Consider the following 22,731-nt stretch of genomic DNA (forward strand, 5'->3'; position numbering starts at 1 on the left):
TTTAAATCAGGGAAAGGGGAATTTTGCTTGAGATTCCTATCTTGCAATTTCTCAGGCCGGTGAAATATATAGCTCTGATTTTACATAACTCCTTATATAAAAAGTTAAACTCCTTATTAAAATACATAAACTTTAAAAAAAGATGTTCTGTAGAACCAAATTTAAATTAAAGAGGTTGAATATATTCAAATTGTAAAACTTACTGAGTACTTCTTACATTGTGTGTGGAAAAGAAGGAATGGTTAAGACATGCCAATCACAATATAAATAATGTATAGAAGTATAATCACGTCATTTCTAGATGATCGATCACGAAGCTGCCGGTCAGGTATTTTGCCGTTTGGCTTTCTGATCTGATCCAGCCCCTAGAACACATTAGGCACACGATAAATATTTGCCAAAGGCATGAGTGATTTAATGGAGCTGTGATTACATAACAGTTGTGGTAATTACTATGCTGTCTAGTTTAAATACTTACTGATATGATCTATGATCTAAATGTATTCCTACGAAACAGTGTTTGTAACCTTCTTAGAACCACTTGATGAAAACCGAACTGTACAGACTCCCCGAGAATGCCTGGGGAGCACCCTTACTCTCTGGCCCTCAGCATACATGGTGTCGAAGAGGTAGATCCTGCCTTCTGCTTACCTCCAACAGAATGTTTTGTACTACTGGGTTTATCATGAACATTTCGGTACTTATTCCTCAACATGCAAAGGTATATGGCAATACCTCCTGATTTTAACCACACGCACCATCCCTGGAGGGCCTCTGGATCCATGGAGCAAAGCTAGCCCATTCTCCCAACTTGTGAGAGCTGTTGCAGGAGCCCACGTGTGATGAAATGCTTCTCTGCACCAACGTGGTTGCCCTGGGGACAGACTGCTTGGGCCGTGTGCAGTGTCCTCGTTGGCATGGAATGCAGTGTGGTTAGTTCTCAAGCACAAGGACTGAGGACACCATTCTCCGACCACCCCTTCTCCCAGATGATAGTCAGTCATTTGTCCAGATGAACACTCCTCTCTCCTATTTCTCTAACGCATGTCCCTACTTCCTTCCACTCCTCCCAGGAATGTGAGTGTATTCCTGCAATAAGAACCCAGCCACTGGGGCGAGATAACAAGGAGCTCACACGTGGGTCCAGGCTGGACTGCGGCACAAGGTCAGGGCTAGGGCGACACTCCGCGAGGGTCAGGGCTAGGGCAACACTCCACGAGGGTCAGGGCTAAGGCGACACTCCATGAGGGTCAGGGCTAGGGCGACACTCCACAAGGGTCAGGGCTAGGGCGACACTCCATGAGGGTTAGGATTAGGGTTAGGGTCAGGGCTAGGGCAACACTCCATGAGGGTTAGGATTAGGGTTAGGGTCAGGGTTAGGGCGACACTCTGTGAGGGTTAGGGCTAGGGCAACACTCCGTGAGGTTTAGGGCTAGGGTGAGGGTGACACGCTGTGAGGGTTAGGGTTAGGATGACACTCCGTGAGGGTCAGGGCTAGGGTTAGGGTTAGGGTTAGGGTGACACTCCGTGAGGCCCAGTCACATGGGGAGACCTGGATTCGCCCGCCCCTCCTTTCTGTCTCTGTCATTCATGGAAGAAAGAAACGGTAAAGAGTGAAAAATAAAATAAATTACGTAGAAGTGGGATCTGCGTGTTTCTGTGACCAGCAGCCCTGGCTGCGGACCGCAGTCGCCCCTCTGCAGGAGAGGGCAACCGGCAGGATGCGCTGGGTAGCCAGTCTTCCATGAGGCCTTCCACAAAGCGCCAGGAGTGGGAGTCGCATGGCAAGGTTTCCAATCCACTCCACACAGTTTCAGAAATAAGAAATCTTTTTTTAGTCATTTGCACTAGGAAGCTATATTTACAGTTAAGAAAACAAAAATCTCTCTGTAGATAGTCTTTGGCCCTCAGCTAAGGACAGTATGTTGTGCTTTTTGTTCAATTTTGAAGCTTGGACTATTTGGCCAAGACCTGGAAACAGCTAGAAGATAAAAGAAGCTGTCAATGAGCAAGACAGTAATAATGTCACTTAATGTAGCATGATTATATTTGTAATATAAAAAATAAAATTATGCAACTTTTGTTCAAAAACAGGGTAGTTTAATGATCATCATAGACTCTTAGACATAAAAATGGAGGCCTCGCCTGGGAGCTCTGAGCAGCAAACAGCAGCCGCACTGGAAGCCACAGGGCTGACTTCAGGGCGGCTGGCAAAGGGCAGATGGGGATGTCCAAGACCCTGCTGAGCTGAAGGGCCGGGGAAAGGAGTCACTGCTCGGAGGAAGTGCCCTCCCTACTCCGTCTTTCTCTATCCTGCACACATACATGCTATCATAAGACAAGCAGACTTTAAATAAATGAATAAATAAATGTAGGTAGAAGAGAGCCAAGAGGGTGTTTAGTTTTAGCTTCAAAGAGGGAAAGAAAAAAACGCAAACCTCAACCTAGTTCTGTTGGAGTGAATTCAGTTAAGAGCAGACGCTGGATTCTCATGGCTGCTCCTGCCCTTTCACATTCTGTGCTAGTGGTCACTGAATTCTTAAAATCTGTCTCAAAGTAGATTCTCCTCTTTAATTTGACTCGTTCCTAATATCTCAGGACCCTGATGGGCCTGGACGCAGCCGTGGAGAAGGCCCTGCCAAGAAACGGCTTGTCTGTGGAAGGTTCTGCACCAGCTCAGGGACAGGGTGCTCAGCAGGGCCTCAGTCACTGTAACCCAGGCATAATCCACCCATCACAGACTTCTCCCTCCTCCAAAGACCCCAACCCTCAGCACGTTTGAAGACAAGGCAGTTGGTCCCACGCCCTGTGGGTCAGCCCAGGCTGCGCCGATGCAGATGCTCTGGGTCCCTGTGGGACGTCTCACCTCTGGCCACACCCTGGACCTGGACTCTCGCTGCCCTCTCCTCGGTGTGGTGTGCCTGCTCCAGGCTGCCGTCAGCAGATGGCTGCACCTGAGAAAGGTCCCACCTGCCTGCCTTTGCCGCCAGTTTCTCCACCAACACACGCAGGAGATTGGAGGAACAGAAGCAAGAGAGAAGGGCCAGACCAAGGACCTGGTTCGACACCCACGTCTGGAAGAAGAGCACCGCAAAGGACACCCTTGGCACACCCGCATCTCGCCTGACCAGGGCGCCCGCTCTCCGGCCGCAGGGAGGCCCCACCCTCCCACCGGTCCCCACATGGTCTGGCCTCACCTCTCTCCTCTGTAGCCTTAGGGTAGTTCGAGGGTGTATTTCTCCAAATCCGAGCTACGCGATGGAGAACAGCGGGATCTTAGAAGAGCAGTACAGACGGGTCTGTGACCCTCAAAACCCAAACCTCTCGTCTGGCTCAGAGTGAGATGTTCAAAATGACCACACTTTCTTCCGGACTCTCTAATGGTGACCCTGACGATCGCGCCCCCCCACCCCTTCTCTCAGGGACAGTAGACTCTAAGCCCACTTCATAAAAGGAAAGAATGTTCCTAAAAGCTCCGTAATGGCACAGTGTCTCCAGGACAGCACAGAAGTGGCACTTTTTTCTAGAGCACCTGGAGTCTAAGGAATTAGCCCAGTTCCAGGGCCTGTGCCTCATTACTATCCCAAGGCCCAGGATTTTTAAAACTTCGAGATCAAGAGTTGGGATTTGGTCATCTGCGAACATCAGGAGAGGCCTTCTCTGGTATACAGAGAGCTACAGAAAGGCAGGGCTTACGGGTGGGCGCTCTGAGAACCGCGTGGCTGCCTCACTTGCGGGGCCAAGCCCCACCTCTGGTCTTGGGTAAGGCTATTCATGTTAGTGAAGAAAACTTATCCTGGGCCCTGCAACCACCACCGGCCCCTCTCCACACCAGGAATGTCCTTGCTTGGACAAATCCATGTAGCTCCCAAGAAAGAGTGAGCGAGGCGCCTCATCTTGTCCCTCTTGGGTCTAATGTACAGACCGATCAGCGACAGAGACCTGGCTGATGCCAAGCGACAGCAGCGAGGCGGTTCAGGGATGCAAAGCCGTGTGGCCCTCCAGAGGCGGGTGGGTGAACGGGCCATTTCTAAAAGTGGAGAGAAGACGCTGTCAGGGAAAAGGTCCTCATTTCCTTACTGCAGGTGAAAAGGTGCCGAGTACGAACTAGCCGTCAGCGACACGCACAGCCGTCCGCGGGCACTCCCTCAGTGTCTGACCCAGCGCACGTTCGACACCCTTAGCCCTTAGACTGTAGGTCAAGGGGTTCATGGGGACCACGTTGGTGTAAAAGACCGAGGCAAACTTGCTCTGGCCCTTAGATCCAAGGAGAGAGGTTGTCAAATAGGAGAATGCCCCGACCCAAAAGACACAGCAACTGCGGTCCCGGGGGCCCCCCGGGGCCAGAGGCTTTGGACCTGCCTCAGCTGAAGGGATGCAGAGGACACCAGAGAGAACCAGTACGTAAGGGCTGGAGATGGGGACAGAACACAGGTGACGGCAGGCGCAGGTGTGGGTGCAGGAAGACGCTCTGTGCTCCCAAGCCCACACGCGTGCACACACACATGCACACAACTCTACATGCTTGCGTACACACAACCCCCACATGCTTGCACACACACAACCCCACACAATCACACACACGCACACACAACCGCACATGCACGCACACACATGTACGCACAACCCCATGTGCACACACATGCACGCACACACATAACCCTACATGCTCACGAACACATGCACACACACAACCCCACGTGCACACGCGCACACACACAACCCCACGTGCATACACGCACGCACGCACACAACCCCACATGCACACACATGCACACACAGCCACACATGCACACGCGCACACACACACAACCCCACGTGCATACACGCACGCACACACACAACCCCATGTGCACACGCACGCACACACACAACCCCACATGCACACGCACACTGAGCTGTGGACAGTGCGTCTGTGACAGGCTGGGCCCCTGGGCTGACCACAGTCCAGAGAGCTGCTGGCGGAGGCGCACTTCAACTGCTGCCCCAGGACACCGGAAAGACACCCTGAGAGCAGGAACAGTCTGAGCCCGCTGCCTCCCACACAGTCCTGGCCTGGGGAGAAAGCCTGGTGTCCCCTCCTGCGTTGCACAGGCTGCATCCTCTCTGAGCCCCTCATGCCATGAGCTGGGAAGAAACTGATTCTCCCCAGAGCCCTGGTTGTGAGTTTAAAACCACCAGGAGAGACACCCAGAGCCTCCCGCAGAGTACTGCGCCTCCCGCAGTCTTGGTCTCCGAGGCATCGAGACTGAGCGCACAGAGCTGGGCCCGCAGCAGCCTTCTAGATGGCTCTTGCGGACCAGACACTGCTCCAAGCTGCTCTCAGAAGAGGGGGCAGACTGTCTGCGTGTTGTCCCAGAAGGCCTCCTTCAATTTCGGGAGAACTCAGTGACTTCATTGTCACTAGTACCCTGCTGACACATCCCTGGGAACTTTAAGCTGCTTGACCACCTCAGGGACCTGGCGGAGTTTCCTGAGGAACTCTCCAAGGTCAGCAGGAGGAGGGCGTGTCGTCTTTGTTACAGCCTGGACTGGAAGCTGGCCTGGCCCGGGCAGGTACTGACTCCAACTCGTCCTTCACTGTGGGTTTCATGTCCTCCGTGCTGAGGTTGGGGGCTCGCTTTTTGTCTCGTCTTAACACTTGGAGCCTAAACTCGACTTTAGGGGAAAATGGCTTCAAACACATCTTAGCCACCACTTCCAAATTTCATGGGGAGCTTGAGAACCGGGCCAGGAAGTCAGGTCAGGGTTGCAGGTGCTGCAGAGAACTCCGCCTTCAGAGCCTGCGAGGACCCAGCTGTTCAGAGCAGCCGGGCCCCCAGTGCCACTGCTCTCAGCTCTGTGGAGGACACAGGCAGCACCGCTGACAGGGTGAGAGGACCACAGCACGCGTGTAAGGACGCACACATGCCCCGTGTGGAAAGACGCCTCGAAGTGCATGGCTTAAGGTGCACTGGGAAACGTGTTTGAGGTGTGGCCCCGCTGCTCTCCACGCTGGGTGAGCCTTCTAGAAAATCACCACGTGATTTTCACTGGAGCTGCCTAAAATTACCCGTGTACCTGGGACAGTCCTGACTTGCATTGCTGTCATCCCAAGGTAGTTACTAAATAGCACACCGGACACTCCCACACCGCCGACCACGGCTCCAGTCCCAGATCTGCTGGCTTGCTGTCTCGCTTTCTCTTTCTCTCTCTCTCTCTCTCTGGTCAAATAAAAATAAATGAATAAATAAATAAAATTAAATAAAAAATTATTTTAAAAAAATGACTGTATTTGAAACAAATTTGTGGCTACTCTCCCAAAAAGAGCAAAATCCTAGCCAGGTCCTCTGAACCCTGTGGTCTCCCGGAACCCATATCCGTCCCCTTTCTGGCAGGGCCTCCACCCTTCACCCTCCTGGCCCTCAAAGCTTCCCTTGTTGCACCTGCCCTTCCTGAACACTTTCTCCGGTAGACCTCAGCTTCTAGCATGGGAAGGGTGGTAGCTGCAAGGTGCTTCTGCTCGTACCTGGCCCAAACCCTAAAGCAAAGGGGCACTAACCTTGCTGTCTGCGAGAGGCACCGTACACTGGCACAGAATAAACACCAGCGGGTACATCACTGAACATTTCCTATGTGGTGCAAGGGACGGGTGGCAGGGTTTAACAAACTTGGACATATTCATTTTGAACCAGCTGCACATCCAATAAAAATAAGTATGCTCGCTTACATGCAGACATGCCAGAAACACTCGGGTGGGTTCACATAACAGCCGAAACCCAAAGCAACTCACATGTCAAAAGTAGACCAGAGAATAGATCGTCAGCTATTAGCAAATAGAATTCCACAAACCTTGAAAGTAAGGGCACAGATAAATGTCTCAAACCAATTATGAAGCCAAGCATAAAAGAGAGTGTACTTTACAATCCCGTTGACATAGACTTTAGAAACAAGGAAACTAACCTGTGGTCTTAGAAGTCAACTAGCCTCTTCTTTTAGTTAGGCAGACAGGGCGAGAGACACAGAGACCTACAGGGTGTTCAGGGCTGTGGAATCTCAGTAAACTATACCCTGATGGTACACATAAATTAAACGTTTATTTAAAACTGGTACCAGCAGTTAGTGTAATGGCTATGTCGCTGGAATTCCCATGTAGCTGACCGCGGTTCGAGTCCCAGACCTGGTGGTTAAACTCATGCCGGGCGTGCGTGCGTGCCCAAGATCCCGAGAGGAGAATGGAGGAGAGGAGATTGTGGCATGACTATCCCCCCTGGGGGGTGATTTCTCACCTTCTGTCTCTCTGTCTCTCTCTGTCTTTCTGGTGAGCACACACGCCCTATAGCAAAAACTTCTCAAAAAAAAAAAAGTTTATTTAAAACTTAAATGGAGAGCAAATTATGTTACCCTACCAAAGTAGTTTACAACTGAAATTACTAAAGAAATTTGAGCCGTTATCCCCGTTTGCATTCACTGACCTGATAATAACATAGAAGGACATGCAAGAAAAACAGTTTTAATTCTCATCTATCTTGTATCTCTTAGAATAAAAATCTATTGTATTTTTATTATTATACAAAGGGAGAAAATCAAAGTAAAAGAGAACTAATTCAAACGGAGCAAGTTTGGAGGGCCCTGCTTTATCCTGTGTGTTTTCTGACGGACCCTGTGTTTGCAGCAGTGCAGTGTGCATGTGCGTGGACCTGCCGAAGATGGCCATGCCAACACACACATTCACACATGTCTCCCTCGGGTCCCTCCCGTTTTAGGGTAGAACCGATACTCCTCCAGCAGGGCGGGCCTGAGTCCCTGCTGCTGCCTCTAGGCAGGGACTTGGGGACTTCTTCAGTCAACAGAGCACCATGGAAGTGATGCCGGGTGCCATGTGCAAGGTCAGGTCACGAGCGGACACAGCTTCAGGGGCAGCGAAGGTGCAGTGGTGGCACGTCACTACACGTGGACAGTCTGGAACATTCCAGGTGCACACGGTGCCCAAGGTCTGGGTTGGCTGAGGCTAAGGGTACCCCACATGCAGGCCCTGCTGGGGCTGTCACTGCTGTCCCCCAGTCTTCAGGTCAGTCACGTTGGAACCTCTGGACTTGCCTCAGGCTGCACTTCAGGGCAGCACATTTGTGGTTGTTTGCCCAGAAGCCCTTAGGGGCTATGTGCCGGGTAGACGTAGGGAGGTACCCCAGGAACATGGCAGGGGTGCCCAGAGCAGTCTGGTCCCTTACTCCAACTCTCCCTCACTACCAAGAACGTCTCTTAGTTTCATGTTTGGGGGGAGGTTTGAACAAGATGCACTTCCTTCATAGTACGTGTAACTGCTAACCTTCTGCCACTTTCTGCCTTGAATGACAGTTTAGCAGAGGAGGTGCGATGACCAGCAGTGGGAAAGAGAGAAGGAACTGTCTCTGTTCGTTAGAGCAGAAGCCAACGTGTTATCACCCACCGAGCATCCATTCAGGCCAGTGTACTCAGCAATGCTGCACATTTCGTGCTCACAAAGATTTCTCCTGACTGAAAAATGAAGATTCTGGATGGAATATAAAAATTACTTACTTCTTTATGTTTGGATTGACAGAAACTAAGTGAAAATCTATGAGAGTAAAAGAGAAATGACAGAAAAGTAAGAACCCAAGGGTCACACCTATATGGTGCCTGGCAATTTTCTTTGGGAAACTGTGGTTTCCTGGGGCTGAGTCGGGGCAAAGGAATTGCCCATGCAGGACATGGGGCAAACAGGCTGGGAGTGTGAACCCTAAGCACCGAAAGACACATCTCTGTGTCTACCCTGAGAGAGCGAGAAAGCCTGCAGGGAGGACAGGCGTCAGACTTAGTCTGCCCTGGAATGAAGCATCCTGAGATTTCTAACATCTCTGTACCGAGTAGAAGTCCGTGGTCATATCTGACAGCAACAAGTCCTCCAGAGAACGCAGCTCAACTCCAGACAGCGAGACTGTCCCCAGATAAAGATCCAGGCACAAGAGTTCATGACAAAAAATGACTAAGTGCAAAACGAACCACCATCAGTGATGAAAACCGTGAATGGCACAGCACCAACCACGTACCTAGTCAGAACTGCAGAATTCTTCAGTTTGTCAGGGAGACAGGACAAAATTAATGTACTTAGTGTACTTAGAGAAACATGGGGCCAGCAGGTGGCATCGTAGTTAAGGCGCTGGACTCCTACATGGTCGACTGCTGTCTGAGTCCCACACTCGGCGGCTTAAAGCCCAACGCTGGGCACATGTGCATGCGTGCCCAAGATCTCGAGAGGAGATGGAGGAGAAGGGACTGCAGTGTGGCCATCCCCCCAGGGGTGATTTCTCACTTTCTGTCTCTCTGAACTCTGTCTCTCCGGCGAGCGCATGAAAAAATAAAACTGGAAGTATAATGAAGGAGCAATCAAAAGTGAATGAAGCACCAATATTTTTAATAATAAAATAGAACCTTTAGAAATGAACACATGACTACTGAACTCAGAAATGCTGTGGCTGACACAGCGTGGCCAGCCTGAGCTAGCGCTCGCTCTGCTGTACCGGGGAAGCGGCAGACCCCAGGAGACGGAGCTGGGTCTGCCTCCATTTCCAACAGACTCACGTCAGCTTTCACTCACAAAACAAGAAGCCAGAAACATTTTATTAGCCTTTAAAAACAAAAAGTTAATACAAGATTATAGCTAAATAAATAAATAAATAAATAGGTAAATAAAGGAACCTGAACTTGATTAACACAGCTGGAACAATCCGCAGCAGTGGTGGGAGAAGAGGTTTAATTTAGTTGATTTTCTGTGGTTGTGTTCACTAGTCCGCGGTGACGGAAACTGCACATTTTTTCGAAGGAACCGAGAAGCTGCGGGAGGTTTGGCTCTCCCAGCAGCAACCCTTGGCAAACCAAAGATCTGGGATCTCCGCAGTAACCTAAGATCTGAGGGGACATACTTCTGAAGGATTGCGATGCTCAATCATAAGTTGACAAAAACAGACAAGCAGGAAGCTTAGCGGCGTTTCGTGTGGGAGACATTTCATGTCACCCTCTTCCTGAAAGCACTGGTCCCCCTGTTGACACTTGCTAGGGGTTACAGTGGGTTTGACTCAGTTCAGACTCCTTTTATTCTTGTAAGGATTTCACGAAGCCTTCTTACCAGGGCACCCACACGGGAACTTCCAGGAAGAGACAGCGTTTCTCGATGCAATTTTCCCAAGTGGAGCAGCATGCTGTCTGGGGGGTATGGACTGAGCGTCGGGACCTGCGAGCTGTGGACTCCCAGAGTCAGGTAGTCAGCCAGATCAAGCCTGGGCGTTCTGACAAGTGAGCGCGGCCGAACAGTTAGGGACCAGCTCCACGTGACAGTGTCTCTGCACAGGGTGTCACCCATGAGAGGGCTCACGGGAATGTAGAGGAGAAACCTAGACTAGACAGACACACAGAACTAGTTAGAGACACATAAAGGTGCCAAGGACAGGTCATGGCTATATGGAACATGACAGGGGCCAATGGAGTCTTTTTTTATTTCTGTCTTCTAGGAGAGAGAGGGACACCTCCAACAGGGTCCTCAGGCCGCAGCCCCAGCTCTCCAGCCCAAGACACACACACCTGGCCCTTCTGGGGGTCTCTGACGTGGCCTGGAGCTGCCCTGAGAGGCGTCCTCCCAGAGTGCTGTGATGTCACATCCGGCCCTCATGGCCAACTGAGTCTTGAAGGTAGAGAATGGCTCCCGAAGGAGGTAAGACTCAGTTCTAAAACTGAAGGAAGTGTGGACGAGATCAGCTGTTTGTCTGTGACCGTCCAGCACTGGATCAGTGGATCACTGGGATTACTGGGATCCCTTTCATGTTTGAGCCATGGTAGAGCCAGGGCCGTGCCTCCCTCTCTGGCCCCTCTGAGAACGATGGCTGTGCGGGACTCTGAGTCTGGGGAAAGTAACACAAAGACACAGGAACCATTTCTATTTCATTCGGTGAAAGCCAAAGGAACAAACCGCACCTCAGTGACAAATGGCGGTGCCGGTGATGCCCGTGCAGTACTCAGAGCTGTGACACAGCGACACCCCCCCCGCCTGGCTTCTGGTGCTGCCAGCCCCAACAGCTGGCTGCCCCACCTGTCCTGAGGTGCTGTGACCCCCCCCACTTCTTTCCAGTTAGATTGTTTTCTGCCAAAGTCAGTCAGATCGACTTCGGTTTCCAGCTCAGATCCCCGGCTGGTGTGACAGAGCTGGGGGGCCAGCGACCATGGCGGGGAGCAGCAGAGGAGTACCCCCACATCACATTCTATAAGCAGACAGTGACCCCTACAAAGTTTTGCTCTATTCTGGATGATTTTCATGTTTGGGGGATAAAATAAACTCACGTCTCAGACTCTAAGACTGCTGCTCTTCATACTGTCACAACAAAGATTTCGAAACCTTCAACTCTTCAACAACATGCTTTTTCTTTGATAAGTCAAATGATACTACCCAGTGTGATAGCTCACACATCCTTCTCGGCTAAACACGAGGCAGTGGTGACCCGGGCATCTCGTCCCTGGCAGGTGGCCGGACAGAGACAAGAATGAGGGCGAAGTTGGGTGTCTACCGGAGGCAAGGGCTCTGAGATCGCCACCATTCATGAGTGAAGAGCTGGCATACATCTGAGCAAGGCGAGATTATGGAGTTCAGTCTCTCATGTGTTCTGGTTCATTCTGCTGACTTCGAGAGCCCCTGTAAAAGTTGTATGGAACAGTTTTTCACACACCTCGTAAAACTCAAAAAATAAGTTTACTCTTTTTGTTTGTTTGTTTTTAGAGAGAGATTTTTGCTATAGGATGCATGTACTCACTGGAGAGGCAGAGACAGAGAGACAGAAAGTGAGAAAACACCCCCGGGGTGATAGCCATGCTGCAATCCTCTCTCCCAGGGCCTGCGGGAGGTGGAGGGCAGCATGGCGGAAAGCAGCCACAGGGGAGTTGGCATCTTCTGCTCACAGCTTTACCACTGAGTGCCAGGGTCCGGGCGGGGGTGGGGGATGCAGAGGCTGTGCCTTCTTAGAAACAGAGGCACCACGTCAAGTGGGCCTCCAGAACCACTAAACATGCTAGAGTTCGAGAGTCTTCCTAAATCCAACAGCCTTAAAACGAGGAGGCGATCCTGTTAGAGTTTGTGTTTGCCCCATCCGGGAGGTAAGACTCCCTCCCTAAGTGGCGCCCCTTTCTCGGGAGAGTGAATTTTTGATCAAGATCTTTTTCAGAGCAGCTTTGATGTCCCTGTTCCTCAGGCTGTAGATGACTGGGTTGAGCATGGGCACCACGATGGTGTAGAACAGGGAGGACACCGTCCCCTGGTCCATTGGTAACAGAGAAGAGGGTCTGAGATACACGAACGCCCCCGACCCAAAGAACAGAGCCACCGCAGCGAGGTGGGAGCTACAGGTGCTGAACGCCTTGGCCCTGCCCTCGGCGCAGCGCATGCGGAGGATGGCGGAGAGGATGAGGGCGTAGGAGATGAAGATGGTGACGGTGGGCACGCCAATGTCGAGGCCCACCACGACAAAGACCACCAGCTCGTTCACGTGGGTGCTGGAGCAGGAGATCTCCAGGAGGGGGAGGATGTCACACATGTAGTGGTTCACGAGGCTGGGCCCACAGAAGCTCACTCTCAGCATGCATGCCACATGGGCCACGGCCCCTGCACACCCCATCCCGTAGACGCCCGCCAGGAGGAGCAGGCACACCCGGGGAGACATGGCGGCCGAGTACAGCAGAGGGCTGCAGATGGCGACGTAGCGGTCGTACGCCATGGCCGACAGGACGAAGGACTCCGAGACCACAAAGAAGCAGAAGAAGAAGAGCTGGGTCATACAGCCGGCATGGGAGATGGCGTTCCTCCCTGAGACAAAGCCCATCAGCATCTTGGGGGTGACGGTGGTGCAGTAGCAGGAATCTATGAAGGAGAGGTTGAAGAGGAAGAAGTACATGGGGGTGTGCAGGGGGGCGCTCAGCCCGATCAGGGTTATCAGGCCCAGGTTCCCCACCATGGTGACCACGTAGAACCCCAGGAACAGGCAGAAGAGGGGGGCCCGGAGTCCCGGCTGGGCTGTCAGGCCTGCGAGGAGGAACTCCGTCACGGAGGAGGAGTTCTCGGCTGCCATCTTCACTTGCGGTGTTCTGTAAGGGATAGAGCTGTGCAGCCCTCCCGCCCTTCCGCCTGGACCTCTGTGTGCGCGTCAGCCCAGGGGTGAAGCAGATGGCTACGCACAGACCGTCTGCTCCCTGCCCTCCTCAGGGGTCTGAGCCTGGCTGCCTGAGAGTGCTCCGAGTTAAAGAGCGTGATTTCCGACAGGGCCGCTGCCTGAGGCCTTTCTCCAGCTTGCAGGAGGGAGACAGTGCGGTGGAGACAGGAGAACGAGCAGTTTTATTTGGGGCTTGGAGGCCTGGGACCTGATTAGATGTAAAGACTAGAAGGTCTCCTGGGATCAGCCGCAGACATCAACTGCCAAAGAGGGACTTTGCTCACACCCTTGGCAATACTCGACAGGGCTCTGAGGGCCTGAAATGTGTGTTCAGTTAACTCCGGCTCCGTCACACGCAGGAGGGCGCTGTGGTAATGAAGCATCGTGGGGACAGCAGCTTTACTGAGCACTCCCTGCCCTAGCACCGCGGACGGCTCAGCATGTGGATCCAGCTTCCGTCTTCGCTGACTCCCCCACGCCCTGCAGGCTGGGCCTCAGCACCCATCACAGAGACGAAGTCAGCGCAGGCGGGTTGCTGAGGCCTCGTGACCTCAGTGCACCTTGCTCCCCCCACGGGAGATGCCGGTGTACGGGGCAGGCCCTTCCTTCGAGCTCTGACAGAACACGCCTGCTACAGACGTGGAAAGAAGATCCAGAGAGAATAAGAGTGACACCCTGTACCACTGGAGGCGGGAGCTCAACCCCACGTTCCTCGTCACAGGAATGGCACAGGCTGTCGGCGGGGACCACTGCCCCCTCCAGGAGTGAGCTCTACAAGACAGAATGTTCTCACCATTAGGGATGGTCCTTTTCAAAACCACCACCTGTTAGGGCTCTCCACAGTGGCCCTGGCCTCCCCGCCTGCCCCCTGGGGTCATCCCCAGCTCTCCATGAGCTCTGGAACTCTGGCATGGTGCTTGAGCCTTCCCCACCCCGACTCAGGCATCTTCCCCTGGCATCGTTCCTGACAACCTGCCTCTTGTGACAGAGGTCACCCTTGGGTGTCCCGTCCCAGCCCTGCTGCGGCTCGGGACGCCTCATGCCCTGGTGCGGGCCTCTGCATTCAAAGCCATATTTAAAAGCCCCCTAAGCCCAGGGTTCATAAACCCAGCTAAGCCTTTGCCTAGACAATTAGATGTCCCTGAAAGTTGTTCCCTGCCCCAGTCGGGCATCCTCGATCTTCTATTCCCAGACAGGAAATCTGAGGCCCAGTCGTGGAGCAGGCTGGCAGCAGAGTCTGGAGCACAGCATAGCTCTCTGCCCCATCTGGTTACACCGTCTGCTGGGGGCCCGCCTGGCTTTTCTGGCTGGACTGCGGAGCACACACGAGGACCTGCCTGGCATTGTTCCTAGAGCAGCCCCAGGTACCCCGGAGCCATGGGCTTCAAAAAGGTTAAAAGAGCATGGAATTAAAGCGCAAGGTAACTTTCATGCACACAGATATTAACCCACGCGTAGTTTATTCATAACACACACTTACACACATTTTTTCTGAAGACCCGCTCATCTCAAAGGCTCAAGAGACTGATTCTAAATCCCAGCAGCACATTCTTTGGTGGGTGTCCTGTCTCGCTCCTCCTCTTCCTCGGAATCCCTTCTAAAGTAAGATCACAGGTCCTCATCCTGCCTTACCCGAGTCCCCAGCTCAGGCACTCCTGAAACAGCACGTGGAACGAAACGTTCATTTCTCTATCTGGGAGGAAGCAACCCCATCCGAAGCTGCTTGATTCCAGGTCACGAAACGAAACACGAATCTCTCAATGAGCCTGACGTTCACGCCGTGGTCGAGCGCACCTACTGAAATGCCAGGTGCCAGGCAGAGCAGGAACTCAGGCCCTCGTCAGCTCACGCCTGCCGGGGCTTGCCTGTGTCCCTTGTCTGTAGGTCTGTGAGCTCTGGTCACAGCCGAGTGCTCCCTGGGGCCGTCCATGTCCCTCCCCACACTGGGCAGATGGGAGCTGGGGTTACTGGCTCTGGTGCCTTTAGAACCAAGTGCAGAACCCGGCCCATGGCTGCCCACAGAATGACACTGACCCGAGTCCGCGCCTCTGGATGGGGGTCATTCACCAGCTCAGATAAACCATGGAAATGGGAGGCTCAGCTTCCACGTAGAGAGGCCGCTATGCCAGGTGGGAGAGGCTCAGTAAACACACAGGAAGCACACAGGAACTGTGCGTAGATCAGGGAGGGAGGCTTGCCAGACGCTAGATGAGCCTGAAGAGTGACAAGGGCAGTTATGGGCAGGAGGAGAGTGCGGCAAGGTTCTAGAACGACCTCCCTTCTCCAGCAGAGCCAGGCCAGTCTCAGGCCTGAGCAGTCACCCGGTCCCCACTCCCCACATGGCCCCCAACGCCTGTCTTTGAAAGAGTCCCAGTCTACTGCACGGCGAGGCCCGTCAGGCGGTTGGGCGACAGTCCTTCCCAGCCTCGCCGTGCATCCACGTCCTAACACTTTTCTCCTTGCACTCTGTCACACGGTTTTCAGGAGAAATCTCACAAAGCTTGCTGGGGCTCACCCACATTGCACATCCTCTTTTTAGGCATTTTTAAAAACAAAGACATCTTTAGCCAAGGAAAAAAATAGATCTACAATTACGAACTTTCAGACGACAGTTGACAGAAGTGTGTTTGGATGCGGATGAGGCAGCGGGAGCCATCACATAGTGGGTCTGCAATCAGGACCACGTGACAGCTAAACACAGCTCCCATCGGCCTCTGTGTGCATGAGCGTGCGACATTGCACATCCATGCTTGTTCCTCCTCTGCACGTGGACAGGTTTCACGGTGCACGAGAGGCCTGGAGTGTAAACCGGGACTTGGAGAACTGCCACTGCCTGGGGGATTAGCTGATCCCACCCGGGCTCCCTTCCCGCTGTGGGCAAATCACAATTAGCAAACGACTCCCGATGACAAGCCTGAACCGAGCCCCACGGGAGAAGGGCTCCTTGGGGCTCAGAAAGCACAGCCCCGAGCTCTATCGAAAGCCGACTTTCCTCCAGGGACCTTAGAGGCCTCTTGTTCAAATGATGGACAACCAAGGAAGGTTCTGGATTTGTGTCACTCTAGAGCCTGTTTCCATGGGAACTACCTCTCGAAACCCTCTCAACGGGGGCCTCAGTGAAGTCTTGTTCCCTGAGGAGCAGCTGAAGCCAGGCAGGAGCGGGTAGGAGGAGCTATTCCCCACGGTGCCTCCTGCAGGAGGACGGCCCTCTTCCAGAGCCGACTTCCGGAGCAGTGTCTGTGCTTTGTTTCTACTCTTCCTGCGCCACTCCATGCAGGGCAGGGCACATGCAGGCCACGACACGTCTCACATGCAATAACCCTTGGACTTCCAGCGGCCCGAGCCAGGCCTGACGTACTCTGACCGTCACGACACCCCACGGATGCCCAAGCACAGCCTCCTGAGAACCCACAGGCCATGAGCAGAGACCACAGCCGGCTGCATGGAGGTCTTCACCTGACGTGGGAAATCTCAGCATTTCCGTATGGGTGGGGCGGTGGTGCAGTGCTAACTCAGCCGGGTACACAGGGCAAGGTCCTCGGTTCACCTCCCAGGACCTCCTCAAACTCCAAGTACACGTGTACCCATGGTCCAGGCTGCTGGGCGCGGGGTGAGCTGCAGCATGTGGACCCTGCTGGGTGACTCTCTCACTCAGAAGCAGCAAGTGAATAAACTTTAATAAAAAGAGGATGTTGTATGTTTTTGCATTGCGTATTTAATCCTTACACTCAATTTATTTTTATTTTTATTAAGTATTTTCAATCCCTTCATACACAAATCCACACATAAATGACATGTGGATCTGACTTGGAACCCCAAAGCTACATGGGACCTGCTCCCCGGCCCAGTGGCCATGGGGAGCCCCCATGTTCAGGGAAGCTGGGAGGGCCTGGCACGTGTTTCCTAAACAGCTTTGGAGCAATGAAGGGCTCTAGGGCCTCCCTTCCCCTTTGCTCTTCTATCTACTCAGTCAAATTCTGCGTTTCATCTTTTTTGCATACTGTGTGATTCCATATGTACAGAGTTCTGGAAATGCCAGTAAGTTGTTGATGGCGTAGAGCAGAACAGCCATGGCGTGATGGGGTGGGGAAGGCCCAAGATGAAGAGGAACCCCAAAGGGGTGTGAGGAACTTTCAGGGGGCGACAGTGGGCGCTGAGGTCCTTTGCGGCCTCACACCACAGCAGGCCGCCCCCCTCCCTTCCATCCCACTTCACGTGTCAATTACCCCAGTCCCCCCTGCACACCAGCTGCGGCAGGAGAGGGTCCATGCACAACACCGTCTGACTAACTTGCACACTCAGCTTGGAACACACGAAGAGTGCACACTTTGCTCACTAATGTTTACTAAGTTCAGCAGAAGCAACTAGGAATGAGGCTCAGTAAAAGCCTAGGTCGGAACAATGCTAAAGGCAGGGATACGTGTATTTTTTTCAAATTCTGAGCGAGTTCAATAGCGGCTTCCTACAAATAGCCACGTGGGAAATCCATTTCCAAAAAATAAGTAAACAATGTTGACCACGCATGACAGGTTTTTGTGTTCTGGATACTCAGGACATGCCGAGGCGGATACTGACCCCACAGGGACCTTGTGAGTGGCTGCCAGGGCCCTGATGCTGGGAGGACAGAGTCGCCAAGGGACACACAGCTGCAGGGACTCCTGAGCAAGGAGCTGCCCCGGCTGAGCCCCATCATAGCCCACAGCGTGGGATGCCTAAAATAGGAATTCATTTTTAAGTGACATTCATCTCGGAATACATGCACTGCGAAAGGCGAGTCCCGCCAGCACTGACACTGTACGAGAGATGACTTCCGGTGTGTCAGGGCACACGGTGCTCCAAGATGGCTCTGGAGGGGACATGAGAGCACACGCTCTGACTTAAAGGCAAGCCGGGGATGAGTATCTAGACTTCAGTGGGGCTGTCCATTGATCTTTGAAAATAAATCCCTAAACACAAAGACTCTAATCTCATAGAAAGGAGCAGACTTTGCTGTAGGACAGAGGTGTCTGAGAAACCCCGACTGCAGGATGCTGCTGGGCAGGGCGGGGAGCACTCTGCTATTTTTAACACCTCTCCAGTCAGGAAGGCCACAAAACCACTCTCCAGAATTCTGCAAGAGTTTTCAAAGCTTCCTCAGAGGAATGCTTTCCTAAGACTAGTTTTGGTCAAGAGTTCTTCCCTGTCCATCATTAGACAGGGAAGTTCTTCACGTTCCCGGCTCGCCTTTCTCACCTCCTCCATCCATACACCTTCCCTGAGAATTCCTTCCACTCCAAAGGCTTGAAAATCATCTACGGATGTGACTTTTTAGGGAAATCGTCTTAACTGCTCGATTGTGTGCGGGGGAACCTGGGCATGATAGGCCTGATCTGCCTGGACATGCAACTCCACTTCCTCGGCAACCTGTCCCTGGTGGACCTCCTCTACGCCTCCGTCACCACCCCAAAAATGCTGGTGAGCTTCGTGTCGGAGAAGAAGGCCATCTCCTACACGGGGTGCATGTCGCAGCTCTTCTTCTTCCTCCTCTTCGTCATTGCTGAGTGCTACATGCTCACGGTGATGGCCTACGACCGCTACGTTGCCATCTGCCGCCCTCTGCTCTACGGCACTGTCATGTCTCCCTCCGTCTGCTCCCTGCTGGTGGCTGCGGTCTACACCATGGGGCTCATTGGTTCGACAGTGGAGACGGGCCTCATGCTGAGCCTGCCCTGGATCTGTCCACACCCACTGGAGTCCCAGATCCAGCACCTTGAAAAGCACACGAGGCACAGGTGCACATGGGCCCAGAGTCCTGAGAGGGGAGCGGAAGAGATGAGTCGCAGCCTCTCACCCCTTCTGGGGCTGCTCTCACTTTCTCTGTCTCTCTTCAGTAAGCACAGGCTCCCTGTAGGATTTTTAAAAATGTATTTAAACTGGGAAATCTGCTAAATATAGTGATTATAGAAGAGTGGTGAATGCTTTGGAGCAGAAGTATTTAGAATAGTCAAGGGTTAAAGTCCAAAACCTTTCCAAAAATTCCTACAAGCAGAAAATGGGAGAAGAAAAGTGACAAAGATGTCAGAATAGCCAGCTGTGACAACTGAGCACGAGGCGTGGGGACAGGCCTGGGGTCCATTCCAATGCTATAGTCTCCTAGCTGGGTGGCCTTGGTAAAGTGGGTTGGCATCTTTGAGCTCACGTCCCTATCTGAAAACCGGAGTAATACCACACTTGCAGAGGTACACAGTGTACAAAATGTGATTTCAGTAAATATTTCTAGAATTCATGAAATTTATAGAATAAAAGAAAAGAGAGAGAATTTTAAGAGGATAATAGAGTTTCTGTGCAGGGGGAAAGGACTGAGGGTGACCGTAAACAATTTTGACCCTGCCCTCCAGTTTTCTTCTCCACATCACTGCTGATCTGCATTTGACCTAAAATGTTTGAAAGAGTTCAACACTAACGCCGTTTTAGACTTTAAGTTTCCTTGTGAAGGATCTTAAGAATAAACTCCACTTCTTTACTAGATTCAGAGCTACTCAGGGTGTCTATTTCTCTTTCATAAATTATACTAATTTGCATCTTTCAGAGAATGTTCCTGTCTTTCCAAATTGTTAACTTTACTGTCATAATATAGTGACCTACCCTTTCATATTCTTTTTTTTTTTTTGAGAGGTTTTTGCTATAGGGTGCGTGCGCTTGCCAGACAGACAGAGAGACATAGAGACAGAAAGCGAGAAATCACCCCCCAGGGGGGATGGCCATGCCGCAATCCCTTCTCCTCTTGGGATCTTGGGCACACACGCACACGCACCCGGCGTGAGTTTTAAGCCACCGGGTCCGGGACGCGAACCGCGGTCGACTACGTGGGAGTTCATGAAGGCTGACAGCAAGACCAGCGGTTAGCATAATGGCTATGTCGCTGGACTCCCATGTAGTCGACCGCGGTTGAAGTCCAGGACCCGGTGGCTTAAACTCACACCAGGCGTGTGTGTGTGCGTGCCCAAGATGCCGAGAGGAGAATGGAGAAGGGATTGTGGCGTGGCCATCCCCCGTGGGAGGTGATTTCTGGCTTTCTGTCTTTCTGTCTCTCTCTTTCTGGCAAGCGCACGTGCCCTATAGCAAAAACTTCTCAAAAAAAAGAAAAAGATTAAAAAAAAAAAAAAATGAAGGCTGACAGCACTGCTCAAGTCTCTGACATCCATAATGATCTTTTTTTTGGGGGGAGGGAGGAGGTTTTCGCTATAGGGTGCGTGCGCTCTCCAGACAGAGACAGAGAGACAGAAAGCGAGAAATCACCCCCCAGAGGGGATGGCCACGCCACAATCCCTTCTCCATTCTCCTCTCGGCATCTTGGGCACGCACACACACACGCCTGGTGTGAGTTTAAGCCACCGGGTCCGGGACGCGAACCGCGGTCGACTACATGGGAGTCCAGCGACATAGCCATGACACTAACTGCTGGTCCCCGTTCATAATGATCTTCTACCCAGCTGTCCTATCAGTTCTCAGGAGAGAACTGTTGAAATCTCCAACTTGAATTGTAAGCTTTTGCATCTCCATTCAGTTCTGTCACTAAGTGCTATGTGTATCCAAAGTTCTGTTAAGATGGTGCACATTTGGAATTGCTTTTGTGTTTTTCATTACTTGATATTTGAATTACTATAAAATATTTCTCAAGATCTTGTTAATATTCCAAGCCCTGAAGTCCCGTGTCAGAAATTAAGATAGGTATTGGGTATTTCTTTTTTCTCCAGTTGCCAGAGGACGCACGCACTCACCAGAGAGGGGCTGAGAAAGGAGGAGGTGCCAACGGCAGGGTGTGGGCACACCATGGTCCTTCCTCTTTTTTCCATTTCTCTCTCCTGCTGGGATTTTGGACATGCATGTACACACACATACACACTCACATACACGCACACACACACACTCACACACAAATGCCCTGCATGTTTTTCTCTTTTTTTGGAGAGATTTTTTGCTCTAGGGCATGTGTGCTTGCCAGAAAGACAGAGAGAGAGAAAGCGAGAAATCACCCCCCAGGGGGGATGGCCACACCACAATCCCTTCTCCTCCATTCTCCTCTTGGGATCTTGGGCATGCACGCACATGTGCCCGGCATGAGTTTAAGCCACCAGGTCCAGGGCTCTAACTGCAGTCGGCTTCATGGGAGTCTAGCGACATAGCCATTATGCCAACTGCTGGTCCCTGCCCAGCATGTTTTTCAAGTTGCTGGGACCAGGATTCAAATCATAGTCGACCAGGTGGGATCTAGCTCTCCAACCACCAGGCCACGGGGCGACCCTTCGAAATTCCTTACAATTAGTTCTTACAGTATACCTTTTCCTGTTCTTTTACAAAAGGCATTATCTGTTTTTATGTTTAAAAATGATTTATTTACTGCATATACTTGGATTTTGATTTTTTTTCTTTGCCTGGTGTAACTTTTTCTGTCTCTGCAGTGGCACATTTAGGGTGTCTGTGCTCCATGCAGTCTGTGCCTTGAGCCTAGGATCTTGCTGTCTCCACTCGCCCCATCTGGTCTGGTCTTATCAGCCCTGCCTCCTCTTTTCCTGCCCCGCTTTCGATTAGTTGAGTACTTTCTGAATTCTCTTCTATCACTGTGGTTGTCTTACTAGCTATATCTCACTTTGCTAGTGGTTGTTAATACAAGTGGCAGTATGAAACTTTATCTCATTAAAATCTACCTTGAAATAGCACTTTAACATGTTCTGCATGATCTGAAGACTCAGAAGAGCGTTCTTCCCTCTGCCTTTTCGTCTTTGTGTCATCATTATTACATAATCCATTTCACTATATTTAAAATTCCGTAATACATGGTTCTAATTTTTCTCTAAACAGTGAATTTCTTTTAAGAATTTTTTCAAATAAAACACACATCACTATTTTAGATTTCATTTCCCTGTGGAAGCCATGACAAACCCTCCTCAGGCACCGACTTAGGTTTGCGTGAGAGGCCAACCTGCCCGCTGCTCCCTCCGCAGCTCTTCACTGTGGCCACGCTGCCTCTCCTCCCAGCCCAGGACTGAGGAGCAGATGCTAGAGCGGCCCTCTCCTGACAGGTGGAAGACCTCTCCACCGGAGGTGGACCAAGAACTCTGTCCGCTCTCCCGGCTCCCTCTACTCCTTCCCCACATTGCCGACAGGGCTGCAATACAACCCATCTTGGCTTCTGCTTCTCAGAGGACCCGGTGGAGTGGCAACAAATAGCTCACGTTGAAACTGCAGAAGAGAGGAGACGAGACTCAGCTCGCCTGGTGGGTGGGGAGTCCACGTCCTGGGCGGCAGCCTGGGCACAGAAAGGCTGGTCACCACCACACCGCTCAAGGTTTGGCCGGTGGTGGCACAAAACATGTCCCTCTGGAGGGACACTATTCTAGGTGTGTTGCTCATTGCTCGATGACAGCCTTAGAGAGGGGGTCAGCGGCCAGTGCTAGGTTGCCTGCCAAGCCCATAGCCTCCCTGGGCCACCAGCCACGAGCAGTCCACCCTGAGTTTGAGCCAGAGCATCTTCCTGACACCGACACAGCTGCTCGCCCCCACCTCA

The 22,731-nt window shown here is 52.0% G+C and overlaps 1 protein-coding gene and 1 long non-coding RNA gene across 2 annotated transcripts; both read right to left on the bottom strand.

Annotated features, from left to right (window-relative positions):
* Positions 1-2,099: 2,099 nt before the first annotated feature.
* LOC102488872 (uncharacterized) lies at positions 2,100-3,400 on the bottom strand. Its single transcript, XR_333284.1, has 3 exons — positions 3,198-3,400; positions 2,867-3,074; positions 2,100-2,635 (listed from the first exon to the last, which is right to left on the bottom strand). It is a non-coding gene; the product is annotated as an uncharacterized LOC102488872 (long non-coding RNA).
* An 8,749-nt stretch (positions 3,401-12,149) lies between these two features.
* On the bottom strand, positions 12,150-13,106 carry LOC102476106 (olfactory receptor 145). The gene has a single exon (XM_006140623.2). The coding sequence runs from the start codon at positions 13,101-13,103 to the stop codon at positions 12,150-12,152; it is 954 nt and encodes a 317-aa protein (XP_006140685.1). The 5' UTR covers positions 13,104-13,106.
* Between the last annotated feature and the right edge of the window lie 9,625 nt (positions 13,107-22,731).

The sequence above is a fragment of the Tupaia chinensis genome, unplaced genomic scaffold, assembly GCF_000334495.1.
Source record: "Tupaia chinensis unplaced genomic scaffold, TupChi_1.0 Scaffold000037_4, whole genome shotgun sequence".
In the NCBI taxonomy this organism is placed as follows: Eukaryota; Metazoa; Chordata; class Mammalia; order Scandentia; family Tupaiidae; genus Tupaia; species Tupaia belangeri.

Excerpts from the sequence above, each read along its gene's own strand:
- LOC102476106 (XM_006140623.2), bottom strand. The coding sequence starts at position 13,103 with ATGGCAGCCGAGAACTCCTCCTCCGTGACGGAGTTCCTCCTCGCAGGC.